Source organism: Mastigoproctus giganteus, chromosome 3, assembly GCF_048544385.1.
Source record: "Mastigoproctus giganteus isolate SK-2022 chromosome 3, ASM4854438v1, whole genome shotgun sequence".
Lineage (NCBI taxonomy): Eukaryota > Metazoa > Arthropoda > Arachnida > Uropygi > Thelyphonidae > Mastigoproctus > Mastigoproctus giganteus.
Genome location: NC_143577.1, coordinates 249,137,729 through 249,151,949, shown reverse-complemented (window position 1 = coordinate 249,151,949; position 14,221 = coordinate 249,137,729). Strand labels below are relative to the sequence as shown.

The following is a 14,221-nucleotide window of genomic DNA, read 5'->3' as shown; positions in this document are numbered from 1 at the left end:
ATGTTGGCTGTACGGTTAGGATGTCCGGGAGGTAAATGACCAATCTGTGCAAGGTCATTAGTAATTTTTAAAGCGTTGGATGCATTGTAGGAAAAATAAAGCATCTCGATCAGCTGGGTCTGTGTGACAAGTAAACGGAAGCCAGCTAGAGTTGTGAACATTAAAATAAAGAAGGAAAATTATCTGTTGGGAAAGTAGGAAGGGAGAAAGTTGCAAAGAGTTCCAAATGCTTAGTGGAGTTGTTGGGAGAATGGTAGATACAAGATGAATTTGACAGAATGAGGTAGAGATTTACCATTAGCAAAGGCATATGATGCAAGAAAGCAAGCTTATATAGCATCAACCTCAAAAAAAAAAAAAAAAAAGCGCCCACCCTTTTCATTTTACCCATTCACTCGCTCCAAATGTTTGTCTAGTTTTGCCTTGAATCTAGATGGAAGTTTGTTGCAGCAATCAACCACCCGCTGGATAAAGGCAAACAAAAGGCTGCACATCGATCCTACAACTGTCTTTCCACAATTTGAATTTATGCCCTCTCAGCAATTATTCTCACAAGAGGAAGAATCCCATCAGCATTGATGTTGCTCTTTGTAAGAGAAACGGTTTGTTCAAATTAACTAATCTTGTTGCCCTTCTCTGTACTCATTCCAACAGCTCTACATCCCTCTTAAAATGAGGCCTCCAGACATGTATACAGTACTCAAGGTGTGACCTGACAATTGCCTTATACAAGGGGACAATCATCTCCTTATTCCCGCTAGAAAAATTCCATATATCATTGACAAGACACCATGGGCTACTCTTGCAGACCATATGCACTGCTCAGAAAACTTCATACCTGCCTGCACAATTATCCCTGGCCCTTTTTCCTCTCTACCACTGTCAGTGTAGTACCACATAGTTGATACGTTACTCTGGGATTACTGTTTCCCATATACAGTGCTTTACATTTGTCAATGTTAAACTTCAGTTGCCATCTCTGAGCCTACCTGCTCAACTTTTCTTTATCCTGTTGCAGCAGCATACTGTCATTAACAACGCTGCCAACCATCGTATCGTCTGCAAACTTGGATATTAAGCCTGATATACCATCATCAATACATACAGAAAACATCAATGGACCCAAACTGACCCATGGGGGACTTCAGTAATAACATCAGTTCACGAAGTTATTAGTGAAGCAGTGTCCATTAATTACCACTCTGTCTTCTCCCACTCAACCACCCCTTTATCCATAGCAGCAATTTGCCTCCAATGCCACACTGCTCCAATTTGTGCAGCAGTCTTCCATGTGCAACAGTATCAAAAGCCTTTCTAAGATACAAATATATGATATCAAAACTATTCTTTGCATCTAGTTCCTTTGTGACCACATCATAGTATCCAATCAAACTGGTCAGACCAGACTTCCCTTAACAAACCCATGCTCTGTCCAGGATATAACTGAAGTCTTGTCTAGGTGATCCTGCAATGCTTCTTTAACCAGTGCCTCCATTAATTTCCCTGTAACAGAAGTTAAACTAACAGGTCTGTAATTACCTGTCTCCCCCTTTGATCTTCCTTTGTGGATTGGGGTTGCACATATCCAGTCAATGGGTACCTCCCTTGAGTCCAAGGAAGCTCTCATAATTACGGCTAAGGGTTTACCTACTTCCTTTGCTGCCTCCTTTAATATAACTGGATAGCTTCCATCCATCACATCCATCCTTTATCTTCAACAATTTCTCCTCCAATTTACTCTCAGTTATTACAAGATTATCTAGCCCACTGCCAGAGTTTAATACACCTCTCGCATTCCCCTCCCTGAAAAACTCATGTGTGAATGTAGATACAAAATATTCATTTAGTTTGTTAGCTACCTGACCAGGATCATCAACAGTTGAACCATCGATATCAAGTGGACCAATCTGATTCATCACCTTCCTTCTAGAGTTTATGTAAGTAAAGAACTCTTTGATGTTTTTCTTTGCATCCTTTGCCAAAGTTTTCTTGTAATCTGCTTTGCTTGCCTAACCCGCTTTGTGACGTGATTACAGACCACCTTATATCTATCATAGACTTCCATTTCACCCATTAATTTATATGTATCGCATGCATTTTTCTTCTCTGCCACATGTCTAATTAGTTCATCTGACATCCATTTAGGCCTAAAACTTGAAGAATACTTCTTAGTTGGTATGAAACATTAATTAATTTTCCAAGATTAATATTTTGAATGCTTCCCATTTTGAATTTGCTGTTGGTAATATCATCAGTTGGTCCCACCATATAGAATTTAAATACTGTCTTCTCAGACCACCATAGTCAACTTTACAAAAGCAAAAAGCCTTCCCTTTACCCCTGATGGTAGTTGCCTCTTTGTGTAAATCCCACTTCAGCACACTGTGATCAGTGCTACCTAGTGGTTCCTTTATCTGCAGATTTTTAGTGCACGAAGAATCACTACTGATAATCAGATCAAGGGTATTACTCCCTCTAGTTGCCTCCCGAACATGCTGCTTTAGAAATCAATCATCTAATAAATCCACAAAAGCCTTGCTACTGTATGAGTGACCAACCCACAAATTCCAGTCAATATCTGAGAAATTAAAATCGCCCATTATAGGACACTCTGATTTACTGGTCCACTATTTCTCTGTACAGTCGTTTATTTTATTAATCAGTCATTAGGTCTATAACACACTCCTACTCTCAATTTTGATTTCCCAGTGCTTATGTCACACCAAACTGACTTGACGCTGCAGTGTCCAGCCATGTTGACTGGCTGTAGTTCCTTGGATTTTGTGTGTTTCTTAACCAATAGCATAACCCCCTCCTCCCTTTCTATCTTTCTTGTACACATTGTACTCCCCAAATTCCAGTTCTGTATTCCTTATATCTGTGTGAAACCACGTCTCTGTTATCCCAACAATATCTACCTTTAAAGTTTTGGCCAACACCTCAAATTCATCAAATTTATTACCAAACTCCTAGCATTGGTGTACACACAAGTGTACACCAATACTAGGAAACATGCACCTGTTTCTATTCTTAACTACCTTAACAGAGCCCATGTATTTACTTGTTCTGCAATGACTTCCAGCAGCCTCTGACATCCCCAGCACCTTGTTTTCCAGGCTGCTGCTCATTTCAATGGAAGCAGTGCAAGAATCACTTTCACCTCTGTCAGCAGCTTCTGTTAATCTATTAGTCTGTGTATCCCCCCCCCCAACCTAGCAGTTTTCCGACCCATCTAACTCTGCATCGATAGCATCATCAAATATTCTTGCACCCATTCTAGTTAAATGTATCCCATCCCTGTAGAAGCAGTCTCTAATGTTAACAAGCACACACCAGGCTGAAAAAAAATTCTACACCTTGAGCCTTGCACAATCTCTTCAGGGCCGAATTGATCCACATGGCTCCACATATTCCATACTATCGTGTCTGGGCAGAATTGCAGACACTTTCAAATTCAACCCTAACTCACAGCTTTTTTTAAACATTGGCCTGTACTTGCCAAGTAATTCTGCTGGTCTCCGAGTCTTAATATCATTAGTGCCAACATGAACAACAATATCACCTTTTGTGTCCTTAAAAGATGATATCTGCTCAAACAATGTCATCAACCTTTGCCCCTGGCAGATATACACTGGTCCTGTTCCACCTAGCCTTTTTGCACAATATGTTCCTAATTTCCTTGACAATAGAGTCAACACAGTGGCAACCCCCAACGCATTCTTACTTGGGGGTTGCCACTGTGTTGCATGATGTTCAAGGCAAGCTCTGGCATTGATGTGGGCAGCTGAGAGCTTGATGGGCCCCTAAATTTAAATCCTTCAAGGGCATCCACCCTGCCCTTCAAGTATATAGGCCCATAACAATGCTGAGTTCGCACCTGATTTCCTCACACACACAAAGACATTCCCCTTGGCAATATTCCCCTTTGGCAAAAGATGCAAAGAGTTCTTTACTTATGTAAACTTTAGAAGGAAGGTGATGAATCAGATTGGTCCACTTGATATCGATGGTTCAACTGCTGATGATCCTGGTCAGGTAGCTAACAAACTAAATGAATATTTTGCATCTACTTCAACACATGAGGAGTTTTTCAGGGAGGGGAATTCCAGAGGTGTATTAAACTCTGGCAGTAAGCTAGAATGCTTTCCGTTCCTGATTGCTCCACAAATGTCAAACAAGCAGTACATTTCAAAAGGCTGTGATTCAGAGGATAACCACTCCCCCCCCTCAGTTCTCCCCTGAGCCACAGCACTCCCATAGTTTGAGCCTTTTGCTTTGCTGCTCTGCATCATGATTTCTATTCAATTTCAAATAAAATTCCAATACAAAATGTAACCCTAAACTTATATCCTGATGCAGTTATAACACTATATATATGTATTTCAGTCATCATCATCAGCTATCACCGTTCCGCTATTCCACAGGTCGACGTATGAAGCCTCGCCACCATGGCCTGTCTGTGTACTTCTCTCCGTCGTTGATTACACTCCAATTTCCTCTTCTCTTAATGACATCGGTCTTTATTATGTCCTGCCATCTCATTCTTGGTCTTTTGTCCCTTAATTGTAAATCAAACATTCTTCTTGGCAAACTCCTCTCATTCATCCTCTTGGCATATCCAAACCATTTCAAACGGGACCTTTCAATCCTATTCTGGAGTTTTTCAACCCGAATTCTCTCCCTAATCACATCATTCCTGATTTTGTTGCGTCTTGTCTTTCCAGCTATGCTTTCACAAATCTCATTTCTGCCCCCTGAATTCTGCTTTCATCAGTTTTCCTCATAGTCCAAGTTTCAGATGTATATGTCAGAATTGATACGTAATAGGCCTGATATATAACCTTCTTACACTTCAGATATAAGAAGGTTATATATCTCGTCTGCCTATAGAAATTCCCACCTGCTTGTATCCCTCTACTTATTTATTCGTCTATTACTCCAGTCTTTGTAATGGTGCTTCCTAGATATTTGAAGTGTTAAACATTTTTAGCTGTTTCCCTTCCATTGTAATGTATCCGTCAAGCTCACCACTCCTCTTTAGAACCATTACTTCACTCTTCTCCTGACCGAAAACCAGTCCAAATTCATTGGCCATACTAGTCCATATATCAACTTGCCATTGCACTTATTCCCTGCTCTCTCCCCATATGCAGAAGTCATCTGCAAAGAGCATGACTTTCATCTGGTCCTGTCCAAGTTGTTCCACCACTCTACATTTGTTTGTTTGTCATTTAGTTTTTAGGAGCATTAGCAACTAAGGCCATACTGCTCTTGGGATATGTGGTGGTCATTCCCTGATCTTTCCGCATCCTTCGTATTTGGTGGTCGTGGGCTCAAACCCCGGTCTAATTAAGAAGCGTGTGCTACGCACTGCTGCTCCTGCCCACTCTACATTGCACATCATTCACGACAGCTATGAACAATAGTGGTGACAGGATGCCTCCTTGCCTCAAACCTGATGTTATTTTGAAGCTCTCTGTCACCCCCACCACTGTTCTTACTTTGCTCACTGTATTGGTGCACATATTCTCAATTCTCTCCTAGCGCCTCTGTAGCCAGGTGGGCAGGAGCAGCAGTGCGTAGCACACGCTTCTTGATTAGACCGGGATTCGAGCCTGTGACCACCAAACACAGAGGATGCGGAAAGGTTCAGGGAATGACCACTGCATATCCCCAGAGCAATATGGCCTTAGTTGCTAATGTTCCTAAAAACCAAATAACAAACAAACGATAAACAATTCTCTCCATAAGATATTCCTCTATCTCCAAGTTTCTCAAAACCTTCCACACTTTCTCTCTCTTTACGGCATCAAACGCTTACTTTATATCCAAAAATGCCATCCATAATTCTTTGTGTTCATAACATTTTTCTATCAGTTGCCTGATGCAGAAAATTAGATCCACCGTTGATTTGCCAGGCCTAAAGCCATATTGTTCCTTGGCCATCCTATTTTCAATAGTTCCTCTTATCTTCCGCTTTAACACTCTCTCATACAGCTTACTCACATGTGATGCCAGTGTGATGCCTCATAATTGGAACACTTTTTCCTGTTCCCCATCTTGAACAGGATGATCAAACCTTTCCAGTCCTTCGGCACCTGTCTCTCATCCCAAAACTTATGGAACAGTATGTATGTCCACACTATCCCTGCCTCGCCTGTAGCCTTCAACATTTCTCCATTTATCTCATCCATACCAGCAGACTTACCTGTCGATGTATTTCCATGCCTGCACTACATCATTCCAAGTCAAGTCTGTCTGCTCTCTCTCCGTATCTTTGCTTTCATCCCCTTTTTTATGATCAACCTGCCTTTGTCCCTTTTGCTGGCTGTCCTGCACGTTCATCAGATTTTCAAAATACTTCTTACATATTCCTCTTATCTCTTTGTCCTTGGTTATTAGATTCTCATTTTCGATTATCTCTGAGTTATGTTATATGACTTTCTTATCTCCTGTCAAGTTACATGTATTAATTTATAATGTTACGTTTGTAAAAACTAGGCTGTTATATGTATTTAGTTAAAAAAGTACAATTTAATTGACAATGAAATTTAATAAGATTAGTAAATTTTACTGATTAATTGATACTACTATACTCGCTATCTAGATTTTAAGCCAGAGAAGATTGAAAAGAGAAGATTCCAAATTTCCAAGTCTCTGACAGGGGATATTGGAACAGATATATGCACAAGTACCACCTTTACAAGTACCACAAGGCGAAAGAAATCATACAGTGAATAATTGACAACTGAGATGAGCAGTGGTTGAATCAACTGATGACTGAGATTCTGTCAGAAAAAGTACACAGGGTTTGGCAGACTGTAAATGGAAATGGATTTCACTGAGATTAGAACTGAGACCATGTATATTTGTAAAATGAACTAGGAAGTGTTTGGGAGGTTTAGATCTTTTCGCAGATAAGTTTGCTCTATTAGTTTGACAATTCATGGTGTATTTGATAGGAAGAAAAGGTTGGGGGGGAAGGGGCATGCTATATGAAGTAATGAAATTTTTGGATATGGTGTACGCATGGTAAGAATATACCCAGATCCTTGATCTTTCTATCTACATAAACAGAAGCATTTTCTTTGATGTCACAACTTAAATTCAGAAAAATCTATTAATTAATGTGCAAACATCAAAAATATATGTCCAAGTATGCATTTTCTAATTATCCTCGAGAAAAACAATCCAGGCATTGACCTTGATTATAGAAAGTGTCACTTAAATTGTCTGAATTTAACTGACCTAAAACAAATTAAGTTACACGGAGTAGTGAGTGATACAAAAGGCCCCATCACTCATGAGTGTGATACGGGGGGGGGGGGGGGGGGGGGGGGGGGGAATCACGCAACTGTTTCTTGGCATAAGAAACTTAACTGAAAGAATTGCAATGAATTGTTTTTGAAAAACGAAAAGATTGTACTTCCTTTCTTCAATGTGTATTGCATCTACTAACACAAAATCAAGGAAATTCATCTATCGGAAGCCAAACTGGAAATGGGAAAACACTGGTGTAAAACCCATAAAACCACAATGCACATTTAATAAAAGAAAAGTTTGCTTTATTGTAATTGTTTTTAGGGAACAATATCAGTACAGCACGTTTTCTGGATGTATATTTTTTCTTCTAACTAAATTTACAGAAAATATTTCTATTGATAGCTGCATTATAAATTTCAAAAACTGGTGTCAAAGGAACTTTGCATGAACATCTGTAAATTTAAACAGTAGCAGTGGCATAACCAGAATTTTTTTTCAGATGTTCACAAAAAAGGTGCCAATTGCCTAATGCTTATCTATCTGTTATTTTTGGTTTTAAATAAGAGGTGCCTGAATATCTGTATACGTCTATATTACAAAAACATTATATTAAACATGTAAATAATAACAACAAACTATTTTATTAATATATTTAGTATGTTTTTTTTATTTGTTACATATATAGATATGTTGTATAAAATATAAGCAGTACCTATACAATTACAAAATTAATATGTGAAACAAAATGAACCAAAAAATAATACAAACAATGAATTACAGATATAAAAGTTAACATTTTTAAAAACATTGAATAAACATTTAAGTTGTACAATGTATATCATGGTATTACTTTTCTAAAAATGTGTCACAATACCAGATTTTGGTGTCAGGAGGGTACAGTTTACCTGATGACCCTACCCTGGCTAAGTCACTGAACAGTAGTAATCCTTTATTGCATGGAAAGTAATCCATTACAGTGTCGGTAGTGGAGAATGTTTTTTTGCTTCAAATAATGGAAAGTATTTGTCAATAATCCATCTGGAAATAATTTCATGTGGCGTGAAAACAGTAACAATAGGTGTTTTATTCTGAAAATCAAACAGGAAGTTATCCTTTATATTACTGAAATTCGGGGCTAGCGTTGGGGGTGCACAAGTGAGGCACTTGCCACAGGCGCTGTGCCATTAATACAATATGCTTTACATTTAACATTCAACATCAAATTTCTACTTTCTCTCTACTCCAAAAACAAAATATCCTTTTTTACTTATTGTACTGTTATGTTTCACTATCTACAATTATACCACAGCATTAGATACAGTCAGTGCTTTTTTTGGGACAGTACACAAATGGTACAGCATATGGCCACCTTTACTAACAATGACATGTGACATTTGGATGCAGTACATTTCGAAATTTGCAATATTCAGTAAATTTTTTTTCAAATGCTTACCTATTATTCAAAAGCTCATAGTTTTATCTATTTAACTAAATTTGCATTTTTTGCTGTCTATTATTAAGATATTTGCTATATAAAACTTTATAACCATTTTTAGAATTTTAAATTACTCAATCGGACCTCTGTTTAACAAACTCCTTTATAGCTAATTTTTCTATTTAGCAAATATTTTTGAATTCCTCTTGGTAATGACATTTAAAATAGTTGCCGTTGAGCAAAGAAAATTTTCGTATAACAAACGGATTAAGAGAGACTTAAGGGTACACACTGTTCACACTTGTGGCCTTTAGACAATTAGTGCTGCTGCTAAGCACGAATTAAGAGAGCCAAAGGGATTACCATTCTAAATTTAGTGGTACTTTTAAAACTTATCTGACCACCTGTCCCACATACCGAGAAGTTCCGCTAGTAAACAGTGAGCAGATCAAGGTGTATTCCCAAATTTTCTAACACCTGTTAGAGAATTAGGAGAGAGTGATTTAGAGAATTAAGAGAGAGAAAGTATGTGTTGAAAAGAGGTTGTAAGTTTTACTAGAGGATGTGTCCATCATTAATGACATCACAATTACTATGGTGCCACGAGGTGGAATTCAAAAATTTTTCCATACTGCAAAGTAATGAACACTTTCTCAAACAGTACTTGAAGACTTCATCCATGAAATGAAAAAAAGAATGGACTGTTCTTATAAAGGTATGTTATCTATCTATTAGTAAGGATCTGAGCACATTGCCATTGTCTCTTTAGTATTCAAATAAAAGACTTTTGTTCGTTAAAACTGTGCCTTTAATGAAGATTTTCGAATTTTAACCAGAATAATAGGAACATTATAAATACAGTTTGTAAATTACAATGTTTACCTTATAATTTTCAGACATGGGTATTTAGTTTCAAACTTTAACCACAGTTGGGAAATTACATTTAAATAACTTTTAATTTCTCCTTAGAATTTAAAAATGCATCTCATTGAAATTAATTTCAAAACTTTATAATTTCACATAATATTCCTGTTTAGGATACCTGCCCATAAAGCTTAGACCTCAGTTTGATTCCCACCAAATGAAATTATTTTTATGGAAAAAAAAAAAAAAAACCACATGTAGCACCATCCAGCAGCAAAATTTAAAAAATAATAATGATGACGGTGTCGGGTTCTGCCAAGGATTGTGGGAAGCAGCCAATGGCCCTGGCGGCGAAAACACTTGAGTCACATGATCGATGACATCACTCCAAAAAAAAAAAAATCTTGGGAGACAGGTGGTGCCACCTAACGGCCACAATTTAAATCACTTCAAATCACCAATACCCCTACTTTCTTTTAGAGAGCTGGTTGTTAAAATTTTACCAGTATGCCCCTGCTTACATGAGATGTAGTTCCCCCTTCCCTCACAAAAGTAGCTTAGTCCATGGACAAATCTAGGCATGCTACTTTCAAAAATATTGTGATCCTTGCCCTTGATGATACAACTGAAAAGTTTTAGTCTCACTTCAGGAAAGGTTTTTATTATTTGTGTCATCTTATGATTAGATGCCTGAGATAGTGATTTAAATTTCTCTTATGCTGATATCAATGGGTTTCTCTAGAGATCCCACAATCTATCTAATAGATATTTAAATTCTGTTTTTAATGTACATAATAATACACCAGGATGCCAACTAATGAGTTAATATACAGCATCAAAATGGTGGGTGAATGAACAGAACATTAGGGAACTCCAGCATTAGTTGAGACATTAGTAGACAGATCCATCACCATTATCTAAGTAAGCAGTGCTTAGATAATGATAGCTTGATAAAGCTTATTTTTCATTACAATCAGGATACCTCTTAACAACATAGGGTGTTATCATTATTTTTTGATTTTTAATTCTAAGATTTAATGTATTGTGTGTTAGAAGAGCTCTGAGTTTGAAGAAGTCCCACCAGAGAATAAATTACAAGTAATTTCTTTAATATTTCCTCATCTTTGGACAAATTTCTCTCTACAGAAAATTATCTAAGTACTGCTTACTTAGATAATGGTGATGGATCTGTTTACTAATGTTTCAACTAATGCTGGAGTTCCCTAATGTTCTGTTCATTCACCCACCATTTTGATGCTGTATATTAACTCATTAGTTGGCATCCTGGTGTATTCTGTACATTAAAAACAGAATTTAAATATCTATTTAAATTTTAAAAATCATTAGTGTGAATTTCAGTATTCTTCCAGAATGGTATTCACATCCAATCTGCTTCATTATCTTTTAACTGGAAAAGCAAAGTCATAAAAATATCCTTCATGGTACCATATTCAAACAGTGCCCATCCTTATGCTAATTTGACCCCAATAGGTGTTTTTTTTTTTTTTTTTTTTTTTTTGTTTGCTTCACTACCAAGATTTGGCTCTAGGTAGTTGGGGTTTATTATTTTTATTTTTTTTAATAAAAAGTCCGTTGATTATAATGATTATACTGGATAATAAGATCAAAAAACAATGTCAGCATTAAGAATAAAATTGAAGTTTTCCATTTAAACTATTCACCCTCAACAAAAAAATTTGATTGGTGTATAATATTCATTGGTACCTGCTAATGAATTTCGAATTTTTGTTAGAGGGTAGATAACTTAAAGCCCTAATCTTATAACTGCACATTTCTTTCTTTTTTCATTAAAAGTGGTTTCTAAACAAAGTGTGTATTCTGAAGTTTCTGTTGTTCCATATTCATTAAAAGGGGTTTAATACCAGTTTCTGCATTGATAAGATATGTAACAAAAAATAAAAAAGAAGATTTAATTCAGTGATGCAATGAACCCAAATATCAACTAAAAGCAAGCCAATTATTTACAGTTTTATTAATTGTTTGAGGCAAGTTCACTGAACAAGTGTGGGTTTGATGAATCAGTTTTTTACTTCCAGCCAGCACTGAAGGGTTCTTTGTGGGATTTTGAAAATCTATAAAACTGAAAACCTAGTAAATAAACACTTTTAAATATTAATTTTTTCTTATTTTAACTTCACTTCTGAACATCATAAAATCTGAAATTAAAGCTGATTAAATTTGAAAATTATTTTCAGATTTAATTCTGAATTAAAATCATTTCATTCAAAATCAGAATTTAAAAAAAGGGGGGGGGGGGGGGAATCATAAAAACTATTCTTTACATCTATTTATGTATCATTTCAACATCATCAACTTCTGGATATGGATTCCAGAGGATTTCTTCAATTTAACTTTAATCTTAAATTGGATAACTGAGGCTAACAGGCATCTCTTCCTTTGATTTTTAATGCTATTTAATATCAGTTTGGAAGCACAGATAGGAGATAGTAGCATTTAAAAATTCAAACTCAAGTCAAAATCTCATTTTAGAAATTTTGCATTCCAAATTATTATACTCACAATATTTTGCATTATAAAGAATATTTATTACCTTTATTAGTTCTTTTCAGCTGTTCTACTTCTTCATGTAGACTTTTAAGAACAACAGTGTGGCTTTCTTTTACAAATGCTAGGCTTCTCTCTAACTGTTGAACTTTCTGAATTGGATCAACGTCTAAACCTAAACCTTTTCCTGCAACTACTGGTGAAGACATAGCGACAGAAGATCCCATTTTGTTGGATGTTGCCATTACAGAGGGAGGTAAGGGAAGTCTCTGCAGGCGTTCTTGACGGAACGGTTTCAAAGGAGAGTGCTCTGGAATGCTAAAACGACACCACTGAGTAATGTGTGGATGTGGTGGTGTTGCTGCAGGCCCAAAGGGGAATGCTAGTCCTGGAGATGCCAGTATAGGGTTTGGGCGTGTCACTTGCACGTCTGCCTTCCCTTCAGAACCACTCATTGTCTCTCATTGTAATAGGCCTTCTGTAATTATAACAATAAAGAGGTTATCTTGAAAAATCTGAAATAACCTAAAACAGATCAATGTGGCAAATATTTATTTTCATACAATAATCTAATAAAATCTATTTGGGTAAATATGGTGTATTTCCATTAGAATTTTTCAGTGGTTACTATATTCTGTATACAAAGCTTTCTAATCATTAAATGTTCATTAAAATAATATGAAAGAAGCGCCTTCTTTCTGATGAGGAGCACAAGTCCAAAAATAGACTCATAGCAGTCCCATCATTCAACCTTCTGTCACCCTCAATTTAAAAAAGATGCTCATGGCATCAGAGCAATACTCCCATTTTGTTTTAATTATAAAAAAATTAATCTTTAGTGTTTTCGCTGAATTAAAAACAGTGATATATTAATTATAATTTGTCAAACACAGGCAAAAAATATTGAATTAAAATAAATGAGAAAAACTAATAATAAGGGTGCAATGGCCCAATGGTTATGACACTGAACTGCCAGCCAATTTAGAGCCATCCACTAAATTCAATTTAATTGGCTAATTCACTAATAATTTCTTCAAAATTATTAGTGAGAGCATTTTCCTTCTACAACACCCTTTATCTTGAGTTATTTCTACCCCTCCCCTTTCTTGGTTTTTTGCTGTAGTATGTACTGGTTTAATTTCTATTTGTCACTTACTAGCATTAGTAGAGGCATTTGATGCAAGAAAACACGCTTATGCAGCATCAGCCGAAAAAAAAAAATAAATAAATAAAAAATAACCACTTCCACTTCACCCCTCTGTTCGTTCGAAATACCTGTCCAGCTGAGCCTTAAACTTATTTAGGCTATCAACTTCCACGACAAGGGATGGAAGTCTGTTCCACCAACCAATCACCTGATGGCTAAAGGCAAATTTCCGCACGTCTATCCTACATTCGTCTTTCCTCAATTTGAATTTATGCCCTCTCAGGTGATTTTTCTGAGCTAGAGGAAGAATCCCATCAGCATTGAGCATGCTCAACCCATTCAAGGCTTTATCTTTATACACCTCTATCAGATCACCTCGCTGGTGCCTAGTCTCCAGGCACTGTAAATTGCAACACTTAAGCCTTTCTTCGTAAGAGCACCTCTTTATTCCATTCACTAATCTTGTTGCCCTTCTCTGTACTCATTCCAGCATCTCTACATCCTTCTTGAAATGAGGCCTCCAGACCTGTATACAGTACTCTAGGTGTGGCCTGACCATTGCCTTATACAAGGCAATAATCACCTCCTTATCCCTGCTAGAAAAATTCCTATATATCATCGACAATACACCATGAGCTACTCTTGCAGCCCGTCTGCACTGCTCAGAAAACTTCATATCTGCCTGCACAACCACGCCCAGGTCCCTTTCATTCTCTACCACTGTCAGTGTAGTACCACAGAGTTGATACATTGCTCTGGGGGTTGCTGTTTCCCATATGTAGTACTTTACATTTGCAATGTTAAACTTCATTTGCCACCTCTCAGCCCCATCTGCTCAACCTTTCCAGATCCTGTTGCAGCAGCATAGTGTCAGTAGTGTCCTTGACAACCCTGCCAACCTTCGTATCGTCTGCAAACTTGGACATTAAGCTTGATATACCATCATCAATATCATTTATAAATACAGAAAACAATAATGGATCCAA

General features: G+C 36.9%; 1 protein-coding gene across 1 annotated transcript in view; it reads right to left on the bottom strand.

Annotated features, from left to right (window-relative positions):
• LOC150089017 (uncharacterized) overlaps positions 1–14,221 on the bottom strand; it is a 153,371-nt gene that overhangs the window by 81,941 nt on the left and 57,209 nt on the right. Inside the window, exon 2 of the mRNA XM_090371005.1 lies at positions 12,135–12,566. Coding sequence (XP_090227131.1) covers positions 12,135–12,543 — 409 coding nt within the window. The 5' untranslated portion in view covers positions 12,544–12,566. The remainder of the gene's footprint in view (positions 1–12,134; positions 12,567–14,221) is intronic.